We start from the raw sequence: 11,704 nt of genomic DNA on the forward strand, positions 1-11,704 counted from the left end.
CATCCGATGACCCCTTTAAACTGACAGTTTAAATTCTCTTATTAACACAAGCAGCAAGGATTCAGTCTGGTTTTAGAGGCCATTATAGGTTGAACGCACTGCCATGTGCTGCTCTGATGTGAACAATCCCCTGGGTTCACAACTCATTAGTTTTGACTGAAATTGTCTTTGTGACAAGTATTATTACTGCAACACCTGTTCACCGCAGAACCCTTCACTCCAGACGACACTTACCGTGTTCAACTTCTCGCTCTCTCTCACATGGTTTCATCCGTGGCTACGCTATGTTGTGATTTGAAAAGCAGCGTCCGCGTGGAGAATTAAAACACTTCCAGTGGTTCACTGTGGAAGACGGAGAGCGTGGGTTTTGTAGTCGGTTTGTGTTTCTCTGGTGTTGACTGCACTCCCGAGGTGGGTGAGTGGATTTCTTCCAGAACACAGGGACCGATCCGACCCCAAGACTGATAAAAACTGCCCGGCTTGTCACCGGTTCACCCTCATTACCATATTAATAATAGATGAGTGCAGTATCCCAGCATTCCCTGCAGAGACCCGGTGGATGAAGCTGTAGCGGAGGGCAGAGGTTATCTGACCGCTTCTTCTGTCCTGCAATGAGAAGATCCAAACACGTGTGGTGACAGACACAGAATGGACAATAAAATCATCTTCAGGTGGTAAAATCCCACAATGCACCTTGAAAGAAGACCAAACTTCACAGCACTGAATTGAAGTCAATGCACACTAATGAAGGCACAGAATGGCTATTTTAAAAACACCCACGTTTATATGTGAATATATCTAATATAGCTTTAAATAATGAGAGATGCTTGCATTTGATACTCATTTTTAATCTTATTTCTTTTTTTTTATCCTGTGCCAGCTAGACTTTGTGGCAAGTTGCTGGTTGTTTGGTGTCAATAATACTGTCTGCAAACAAAGAATTCATCTTCCCTCCAGCTGTAATCATAAAATCATACTGTAATGTCACCGGACTCTGTGGAAACTGCTGCGTACACATTTTTCATGTCATCCAGCGTAATATTTGGCAGCTTGTGTTTCAATATTTATGTGTCACACAAAGAAGGTCAAGGTTTGTGTGGTTGGCATGGCTGCTGCTGATATATGTATATATGTTGCTTTTAAAATTTACAAGCAACATAAATGTAAATTATTTTGCTAATGCTTCTTTATAGTATATTGCATAGTAATGCACAATAAGCATCATCATGATTTGATTTTTGAAGGGACAGCTACTTGTGTTGTACCAAACCTGTATGACTTGCTTTCTTGTAAGAAAAAAACAATTTCTTAAAGTGTCAGTGTTGTTTTGGACCTCAATGACTTACATTGTATGGACAAAAAAGTGAAACATTCTTCAAAATATGTGTTTCACAACAGAATGTAAGTCGTGAGGGTTAATAAATAATGTACGTTTTCTTTTTTGACTGAACTGTCCCTTTAACGAGGTCCTTAATCATTTCAGTCAGACACACATTTCAAATTTATTTACAAGTAAATGTAGTTTTTATTATCTTGCCAGTGATGCAGCTTCGCAAAGAGGCTGGTTTGTTAAAAATTATATATCTAACAGAAAAACTGCAGTCTCTGTTGCTTATTTCACATGTGAAGGAGTGTTTCTTAAAGACACGGCACCAAAAAACTAGCCTAACTAAACTAAAATTTAACTATTTCTATATTTAAGGTCAGACAGGTGGTTAAGAAAAAAACTAATTACTATGCATTTGTGGTGCAAAAACTTTACTAACATTATAAATGGACCTAAGGGCGGGAAAAATAAATAAATAAATAAAAATAAATGCATGATGTGACCCCATTTGAAAGTGTTTTAAATTCACATTGCACTTTTCGGTTAATAGAATAATCCTAAAGTTGTTGTGTTCTCTCATCATTTGTTGTGGTGAAAATTCATGCAATCCATTACCACAGGTAAACACGACCCTACATCCATTTTTGATTTGCTCTTTAAAACGAACAACTACGCCTACATGTGTACGTTCATTTGAGGGGAAAAGAGTGCTTCAATTACAGCACTTTGAAATTCATTTACAAGCCCAAATTTGATTATTGCCTGACTTTTTCAGATGAAGGAATAATTAAAACAGTGTTAACAGCAGCTAATTGATATCCTGTGTTTATGGTTATCACTGCGGTGGCATGTCGTCATTGAGTGATAAATGCACAACTTCATCAAGGCTGCAATTAAACCTCTGCGTGCTTGACACACAGGGCCTGTCCTGACGAGATATTTACTGCTTTTGCAGAAAAGTTGTTCTGTTGCGTTTTGCATTAGCTTAGTCTTGTATTGCATATTTTAGCATCTTGTTTAAGTTGATTCTTTATTTTGACAGTGTTGTAGGATTGGGTGGTGTAGAAATCAGGGTGTAGGTTTTAAAGGTTCAGATGTTGTGTTTTGCTGTTGCTTTGCCTCTTTAGCTGAGATATATTGTTGCATTGTGTGAATGGATGTCAGCTACATATTATAGTGAATGTCAAAATGGGGTTGCTATGGAAACAGGGACATTACACACATATCTACACCATGGTGGCTATAGAGGTATATCCTGAAGGTCTGCTGAGGATACAACTCCCGAAAGATGTTTACAGACCATATGGGTCTCCGCCGAAACATTTGTTTGTGTGTGTGTGTGTGTGTATGTATTAGCATCTCTTCTCTGATGTGTTTTTAAACAAACAAATAGCTTATATTTTCAGTCTTTCAAGCTACATACATACATTTTTAACGCTGTTTGTGAGTAAATCTGTTATTGATGTATAGCAGGGAAAAAAAGAGGGTTGAAGAATACGACTCTCAGATGACTTCAGAAGAGAGCACAACTGTGTCGAATCGATAGAACTTGAAATTTGAGGCAGTGGTCCTTCAGCGTCTGCAAACAACAAACCTTTTATAGCTTCGGTTTGAACTGTCCTCTACAGTGTCACAGAAAACAGTTTGTTTCAGCCACAGCTCCAGATTTATAATTGAAAAATAACCTTTTGTTGCATTGAAGCACATCACATAAATACACATGCACAGCACATACCAGAAAGCAATTTCTGACTTATTTAATGTCCTTCTCAGTGGTTGTAAAGGTCTAAATGTATGCCTCGAAAGTAGGCTTGTCATTTTAATTAGTATGTTCTTACAAACATTGTTTTGTGAACTTATTTAATAAACCATATCATTTGAATTTGAACAAACCACTAACCCTAAGTACTTCGGAACAGACTTGAAGAAACCACTGCATAGCAATGTGCCAAAAACACTCAGAACACCATAGCAACACCATAACAACATACTAAAACACTCAGAACACCATAGCAATGTGCTACAAACACTCAGAACACCATAGCAACATACTAAAACACTCAGAACACCATAGCAATGTGCCAAAAACACTCAGAACACCATAGCAACGCCATAGCAACATACTAAAAGAATCAGAACACCATAGCAATGTGCTACAAACACTCAGAACACCATAGCAACACCATAGCAACATACTAAAACCCTCAGAACACCATAGCAATGTGCTACAAACACTCAGAACACCACGGCACCACCATAGCAACAAACTAAAAGGCTGCGTCCGAAAGCTCTAAAATGCTGTCAATTTGTCAAACTCAGAACACCATAGCAACAGCATAACAACATACTAAAACACTCAGAACACCATAGAAATATGCTACAAACATTCAGATCACCATAGCAACATACTAAAACACTCAGAACACCATAGCAATTTGTCAAACTCAGAACACCATAGCAACAGCATAACAACATACTAAAACACTCAGAACACCATAGCAATGTGCTAAAAACTCTCATAACACCATAGCAACGCCATAGCAATGTGCTAAAACACTCAGAACATCATGGCAACATCATAGCAACATACTAAACACTCAGAACACCACAGCAATGTGCTAAAAACCATAGCAACATGCTAAAAGCACTCAGAACCCCATAGTAACTGCATAGCAACCACAAACAAAAGCCTAGAACTGTGGATGTAGGTTTTTCTTCAGAAAAGGTACAAATCTGCTTGTTTTTAGTTTGTTCTTAAACTCTTTTAAGACTTCCTGCAATCAGTTTCTCTTTGAGTATCTTAGCAAAAGCACCTGATCTGTTTGGGTGTGACTCTGAGAGAGTCGGTCAGGTGACGTGTAGCTGTCAGACTGTCTGCTCCCTCCTGACGCCTGTGTACTTGCTTTCTTGGTGTGTAGGGCACAGGGGTCAGGCTGATGGGCTTCACAGAGCCATAGGCCACTGACACCTGCACCTTTAGCTGCTAATGGGTGCCTGGACATCTGGCAGGAGCTTCATCTCCTTCTGTTTAAACAGACCACTTCTCCTTGTGTCATTCTAATGGCAGTTCTGCCACATCTCCTCAATCTGTTTGTTCGTTTACTAGACGATATGTTGCTCTATGACCAGTCCCTTCATCTGTATTCTGGTGATTTCCCACATGCATTTTTTTGCGATGTTCCCGTGACCTCAGCGATCTTCTCCCAAACTCCTTCCATATGTGCCTGCTGGAATGGACCGTGTTCATTGTTGAGACGATCTTTCACTCCATGACCTTTCCTCTCGTCTTCCAGGAGTCCTGACGCGCTGGTCTTCACCTGTTCTCCCCTCTACAGCTTGCTTCTTGTTTTTCTCTTTCAGGGGCTCAGATCAAATAGAGGGTCTCTGAAATGCATTAATATCATTTTAATTAATTTTATTTTACACATTTCTTTTTTTCTTGTTTCATTTTTTGTTTGTGATCACAATTTAGGAATTAATTAAGGATTTATGAATATTCAGTTTAAATATAGGCCAGATCTTTTTGTTTGTCAATTCAAAACGTGTTTTTAAATTAGTCATAGCTTTCATTTTAGTTTTTGGGTACAATAATAATCCTGTTTCAAATTAACATTTAAGCTGCAAAAGGTTTATTCGTGGTGCTTGCTAAAGCTCAGACTTAGGGATAGTAAAAATGTTATTAAACTTATTTAACATAACTAGTCCAGCACTGTTTATGCTGTGGACTTATTGAATTATCAAGCTTAAAATTTTCATCCAACAAAACAGGCAAAAAATCTCCTAGACTTGCATTGAAGGAGGGACCCGAGCCGTATCTGGAGAGCAGAATATCACAGAGACTTGGGGATGAGCTCTTTTTACCACCTGAGCCTTCAAACAAGCACCACTCAGAAATCTAGTTTTAATCTGCAGCCGTCCATATCGAGCCATGTAAAACATCACAAACAGAACTGCTTAGCACAGCTTGAGAAGAGGCTGTTTTTATTGTTGTCACAGGTGCTTTTCATGATCCAGTGATCCACGTCTGGAGCCTCTGGTTTTTAATCTGCCTCTAAAGAGAAATTGCAGTGGCGATATACAGCTGTAGTGTCCCAACATGCATCTGATTCCTTATAAAGCAATCAGAAAACAGACAAGGCAATGCGAGTGCTGACAAACCTTCACACCTGACTTACTGTAGGAACCCACAGTGTATTTGAAGTTTATTTGCGGACGAAAGAGAGAAGAAACAAGCTCTTATTCAGTGAAGTCTGGGACCGTCTCTGGCATGGATTATTCAAAAGACAAATAGTACAATGTAAAGTTTTACTGCACCCCATTTATCACGAGGGCAGTTCTGCGTCCGTATGCTTCCTTATGCGTTTCCTTTTCCTGTTGTAGAGCACATATGGTTTCGTTGTTGTGGTTTTTTGTGTGCGTATAATTGTTTTCTTTCTTCATTTATTTATTTTTTGCATGATTTTTCCTCAAGATTGGATTTAAAATCCAGCGTGGTCTGGATTCTTCAGGCTGTTTTTCCCCAAGCATATTTCAGTGTTTACTTTAGCGTAAGTGTCATTTGTTTCGCAGTTCAGCGTGGTGACATCTCAGACCCGCGTCCAAGCTTTTCTTGCCGGGGAATCCTTTTTCATTATTGCGGGATTAAATATTGATCACAGATTTAAGTGTCTGTAACAGCAATGCATTGTGAGCACTGTCTCGAAGGAATGCATCACAGAAACCTGAAATTATTTACTTCAGAACCGATTTGAAAAATCACTTTTCTGCTAGATTATCATTAGGACTTGGAATAGTTCACCCAAAAATGAAAATTTCCTGATTTTTTTTCTCACTCTCACTCTCACTCCAAGATGTATAGATCTTTCTTTCTTCAGCCGAAGAGAAATGAAGGTACTGGAGGAAAACATTCCAGGATTTTTCTCCATCTAGTCCAAGTGAACGGTGCTCACCGTAGGCCATTTTCGACCGTCCAAAATCCATGACCATCCATATTTAAGCAGCTTCAAAGTAATTCACACAACCCCAGCCAACAAATAAGGGTCTTCTTTACCACCACAATAAGTCCTTTTCAGAAAAAAATGAAAAATGATATCCTTTTTAACTACAAATGCCCGCCTTGGTCCAGCTCAGTTTGATGCACAATGTCTAGTGTGAAATATGCATATTAGAAAGGTCATGCGTGACGTAGGCAGAAAGAACCGCCTCATTTTTGACAAGTGTGAAGAATTAGCACTGTCCAAATTTTAAATGGTCAGTTTTGTGTCAAATCTTTGTGTAAATGTATTGTTAAACCTTGGATGGATGAAGAAAGAAAGACCTATACATCTTGGACAGCCTGGGAGTGAGTAAATAATCTTAACATTTTCATCTTTGGCTGAACCATTCCTTTAAATGTTGGCGGTAGCCATTGACTTCCATAGTATGGAAAGACATATTATGAAAGTCAATGGCTACCGTCAACAGTTTGGTTACGACATGATGAAATGATGACAGAATTTTCATTTTTGTGTGAACTATCCCTTTAATGAATTACATGATATGCTAATTAATGAATCAATTTAATCACAGTTAATCAAATATATCAATATTTACTTCATGCTTTGCATCATAATTAATCAAACTGTTAAATGGTGATACAAAGGACTTTCTGAAATTCAGAAAGGACTTCTGTACTCGTTGCCATAGGGGTGGCATTAAAAACCACCAGCCACATCTCAATATGGAGCAAGCTGTTTGAATTATACATTATTACTAACATACAGAGCAAAGCCTTCATCTGTCAGACTAGGACCAGGACGACCTCGTTCCTCACACCATTCTTGAAATGGTGGTAAAGCCTGAGAGACCAGCAGCCCGCATGCTTAATCCTGATTTATTTGTACAGTAAACACCTGACGTCCTGAATTGGTACTAATATTTATATAAATGCAAATTGAGGAATATTAGCCAGAGTACTTGAGCTTTCCTACAGGCCTATAAGTCATACGCTGAGCGTGTAGTGTACATGAGGACTGCGGTGCGGACGAGGACCTCCAGACCTGCCAGGTGGTTATTGATGGTCAACACGCTCGGCGAGGAGTGGAATACTTTTTAAATCTCATAATTTACTCCCAGACACATTCATTCTCGAAGGTTTCATCAAGAAAATTAATCCCAAGGCCTTCCGGATCATAAATTTGCCTCCCTCCCACATAAATAATATTTTCCTTTTAAAAAGTCATGTCTGATATTGTCAGTTTTATACGAGGAGCCGATTTTAAAGCATCGTAGATGGTTTTATTTTTAAACTCCACAAAACTACTCTCTTCCACGAGGAAGGTGTCTGAGGAATTTTCTAGATTTGAATGGTTTTCTGTGTTATGGTCTCACTTGGATTGCAAGGGAGTTCATATACACAACACAAAAACAAAAGTTGAAGCGTGTGGAGTGTTGTGCTGCTGCTGCTGCTGGAACACAGGTGCATTGTGGGGATGTTGGTTTAAGTCGAATATATAAGACTCTCTCGACACACGCAGCAGATTCCCTTAATCTCATGGATTGGCTGATATTGATGATTTAGCCGATCTGCCCACATTTCTACAGCCGCAGGGCTTCCTGCTGGACTGCAAACATGGAAGTGCTGGAAGCTCATATATGTTCAAAACAACAGGGTTTTTGACACGAATAAATCCAGCACATCTTCTTTGCACACGCTGCATTCACACAGACCTTTTAATGCAGCGCAGAGGCGACATACAGTAAATGTATTAACATTTTACACTTCTAGACAATGTATCAGACACTGAAATTTGTATTTGTTGTGAACATTTATGTCGATGATTTACATTTTTAAAGCAGTTTTCTTATTTAGATATTAAAACAGCATTAAATAGACATTTTTTGAAGTGATGTTTAACATAATGCTTTCCAAATGATGCGCTCATTCATAGACATGTAAGCAATGCATGTTCACTGGGTTATTTTTAAACAGAAATCAGTTTGAAATGTTTAGGTTCATTGGTTCTAATGATATGTTTTGTGACAAATATTTAACTGCCATCTTTTTCATGGGAATGTGAGTTGAGTCGTATAGTTTGTATGGATACTGTTGTAATCTACTAGTTTAGTAACATATATACGTTTGACTGTGTTCTCGACTAATCGTTATTGTACTTGTAGTGATAGTTTATTCATCTCCTGGAAAAGCAAAGCAGGCAGGATTCCCCTTCTTTATTATTGTTCCGTAGCACGAGGGAAATCCTGAAATTCAGAACTAATCGTTATTGTACTTGTAGTGATAGTTTATTCATCTCCTGGAAAAGCAAAGCAGGCAGGATTCCCATTCTTTATTATTGTTCCGTAGCACGAGGGAAATCCTGAAATTCAGCGTATTGTTCAGGCAGGAGCGCGAGTGTGTGTCGCAAAGGTTTTCCTGTATAATTCATATTCCTGTCATTAACAGCAAAACGAGGTCGCGGAGGGCACGTGGTAAACGACCTCTCTCGGTCCGAGCGCCGCATGTGTCAAAAAAGGACAGCGTATCTTTAAGCCCGTCTCATTCTTAATGAAAACGGCGAGTTGCAACGGCCTCTGATCTTGTGTTTTAGTCAAATAGAACTCTACGCTTGACTGACAGCTCTGATCTAAAGCATTTAAGTGCGAGTTTTGATCTCTCTGCCTTTGATTAAAACTAATGAGCTCATTTAATTCAAAATGGGAATCTCTGATAAGAGAAATAAGGTTGATGTGACTGGATTAGAGAGGCGAATTAAACTCTTAGAGCTGAAGTTTGTGCTTATATAGTGTATTAAAAAGCTGTTGGCATATTCTTGTGTGTTAGATGATGAGAAAAATTTCATAGTAATTCATATTTAATCAGAAGAAATGAAATGACTAAATATAACATGGCTCTGCCTTTTCCCCAGAGTGATAAAGGACTAGTTAGATTTTAAATGACATTTAATTCATGTTCTCAGAAAGAAAGAGGGAGGAGAAAAAAGGGAAAGAGAGAAAGAGAGAGAGAGAAACGGGGAAATACAGCAGTCCAAACCCACAACCATATGACGGTTTCTATTCAACTATACTTTTATGTCTCAGGGGTTGATTTTTTTTCTTGTTGTTATGTAATGTTCACTTAATTTTCCTAATTTTTTTTGTGCCTTTTTTTATTTTTACATTTTTTATTTGTATCACTTTTTAAATGTATTATATATAGATTTTACTCATGTCCAAGACCCAGACTTTCAGTCTTAAACTTTGAAAATGTAATTGTATTAGTAAAATGCCACTACTATGATTGTAGTAAAATAAATATACGCATGTCAGTATTTATTTTGTTAAAAATGTTAAGATAATTATGATTTTTATCACAAATTATGACTATAATAATGGCATAATTTCCATCACAACCAACAATTTGATCCCTAATAAAGATATGTTACATTTGCACAGTCAGCGTTTAGATCGACAAACGTTTTGTTAGCAGTTTTGGCTCTCATACTGTCCTGTTCTTACACTAAACCTCCTCTGGTGGCTGTTTGTAACATGTTGAATGTCAAGACAAGTTAAAATGTGCAGTTAATTTGGTTCTAATCAAGCGTGTTACAGCAAATTAGCAGAACCTTCTTTGTTCGTCAGGTGTCCTTGTGTTAAGATCAAGGCTTGAAATCTTTATTTTTTCCATTCCCATCTGGTAAGAGATGTATTATAGTATAAGAAATACATTATTTTTTTTACTGTCATTGAAAATGTTATATTGTAATTAGATTTTAATTTTTTCTGAAGCAAAGGTGAGTGGTGTTTTTACTAAACCAAGTTTGTTAAATTACGCTCTGCTTAATTTTCCCATTTCCTATGGAGGCAAATACATCTAACACCAGCCTGGTGAGGTTTATTCATTTGCCATGTCGAGTTTAAAGCAATTATCATGTTTGCAGAGGCTCCGCTTCATGCTATTAGTAAATACAATTAAAACATTGTCAAAGTTTGATTAGCGCCTTCCCCCTTATCAGGTTGTGCTGTTCCATTAACTGTCTACCAAGAGATGATAGAAACTCAATGAGAAGATATTACACACCATACTCACTAAAGCAGTCTGATATCTTGCTGTCTCTGTGAGTTGTGTATTGTTTTTTTTTGTTGTAATAAGATGTTTGTTTGTTTGTTTCTGCAGTGGAGTCGAACAGCCCTAGTCTTCTGTCGCCGGATAACATTCTAGAACGTTCCTCCTTCATCCGTATGAAGTCCACGCTCACCAAGAGAGGCGTCCACATCAAGTCCTCTGGATACAAGGTAAGACTGAACCGGATGATTGTTGGCATGTTCTAAAAGAAATGAAAACTCACTTCAGTCTTGTATCATAGTTAATGACAGAATTCTATATGTGTCACAGCCAGGCCAAATAATTGGCCAATATTTGGCGTTTTAAAATAATCTGAATCAAGCAATAGCTGTGCACACTTAACTGATTAACAGAAGTATGAGCTTCCTTTGTCCCATTGCAAAATCTACTTTTCAGGTTCTTTTTTATCATGCACATTGTTTTAAACAGTTTTATGTGAATTTTAGTAAATGTAAAAATTTTTAAACTTTAATTTTATGTAAACTGAAATTCGATTTTATTTTCAACAATGATACATTAAAGGGTTAGTTCACCCATTGTTGTTCCAAACCCGTAAGACCTTCATTCATTTTCGGAACACAAATGAAGATATTTTTGAAGGAAACTGAGAGCTCTCTGACCCTCCCATAGATGGCAAGGATATTACCACGATCAAGGCACAGAAACGTAGCAAGGACATCGGTAAAATAGTCCATGTGACATCAGGGGTTCAACTGTAATTTTACGAAGCTACGAGAATACTTTTTGTGCGCAAAGAAAACAATAATAACATAATTTATTCAACAATTCTTATCCCCAAGTGACCATCTTCCGCCATTTTGGAGAGTACCCTAGAACTAGGGCTGCACGATAAATATCGCACGATACTTAATGCGCATCTCGTCAGTAAAGCCGGTTCTGTAATCAGCGGTAAATCTCTACACGTGCGTGCTTTCACGTGGAGCAGCATTTACTACACAGAGCCGTTGTTCACAGACAAGCTGTGCAAAATATGATCGTGGTTTTGTACACTGGAAGCAGCTCCGGGCGGATGACGTATGAGGTCGGCTTTGCGCATGCGCCGCTCAGAAGTGACGCACGCGGAAGTGCAGCGGAGAGATCAAAACAAAACAATGGTCACTTATTAGAAGTACAAAACGAGGATTTGTAAAGAAGAATGTCGGAGGATTTCGATATAAGCCAAGAGGAGACTGGTTTTCCTTTGCTAAAGTAAAGAAACTGTGCTTCCTTTGCTCTTGTTAACAAACGTTGGTTTTCACGAGACTCACCGGCGCATG

General features: G+C 38.2%; 1 protein-coding gene across 1 annotated transcript in view; it reads left to right on the forward strand.

Moving 5' to 3' along the window:
• The window catches only part of LOC107729284 (neuronal PAS domain-containing protein 3-like), a 50,378-nt gene that overhangs the window by 22,247 nt on the left and 16,427 nt on the right, over positions 1 to 11,704 (forward strand). Inside the window, exon 2 of the mRNA XM_016539749.1 lies at positions 10,479 to 10,597. Coding sequence (XP_016395235.1) covers positions 10,479 to 10,597 — 119 coding nt within the window. The remainder of the gene's footprint in view (positions 1 to 10,478; positions 10,598 to 11,704) is intronic.

The sequence above is a fragment of the Sinocyclocheilus rhinocerous genome, unplaced genomic scaffold (assembly GCF_001515625.1).
Source record: "Sinocyclocheilus rhinocerous isolate Xijiao unplaced genomic scaffold, SAMN03320098_v1.1 scaffold1268, whole genome shotgun sequence".
NCBI lineage: Eukaryota > Metazoa > Chordata > Actinopteri > Cypriniformes > Cyprinidae > Sinocyclocheilus > Sinocyclocheilus rhinocerous.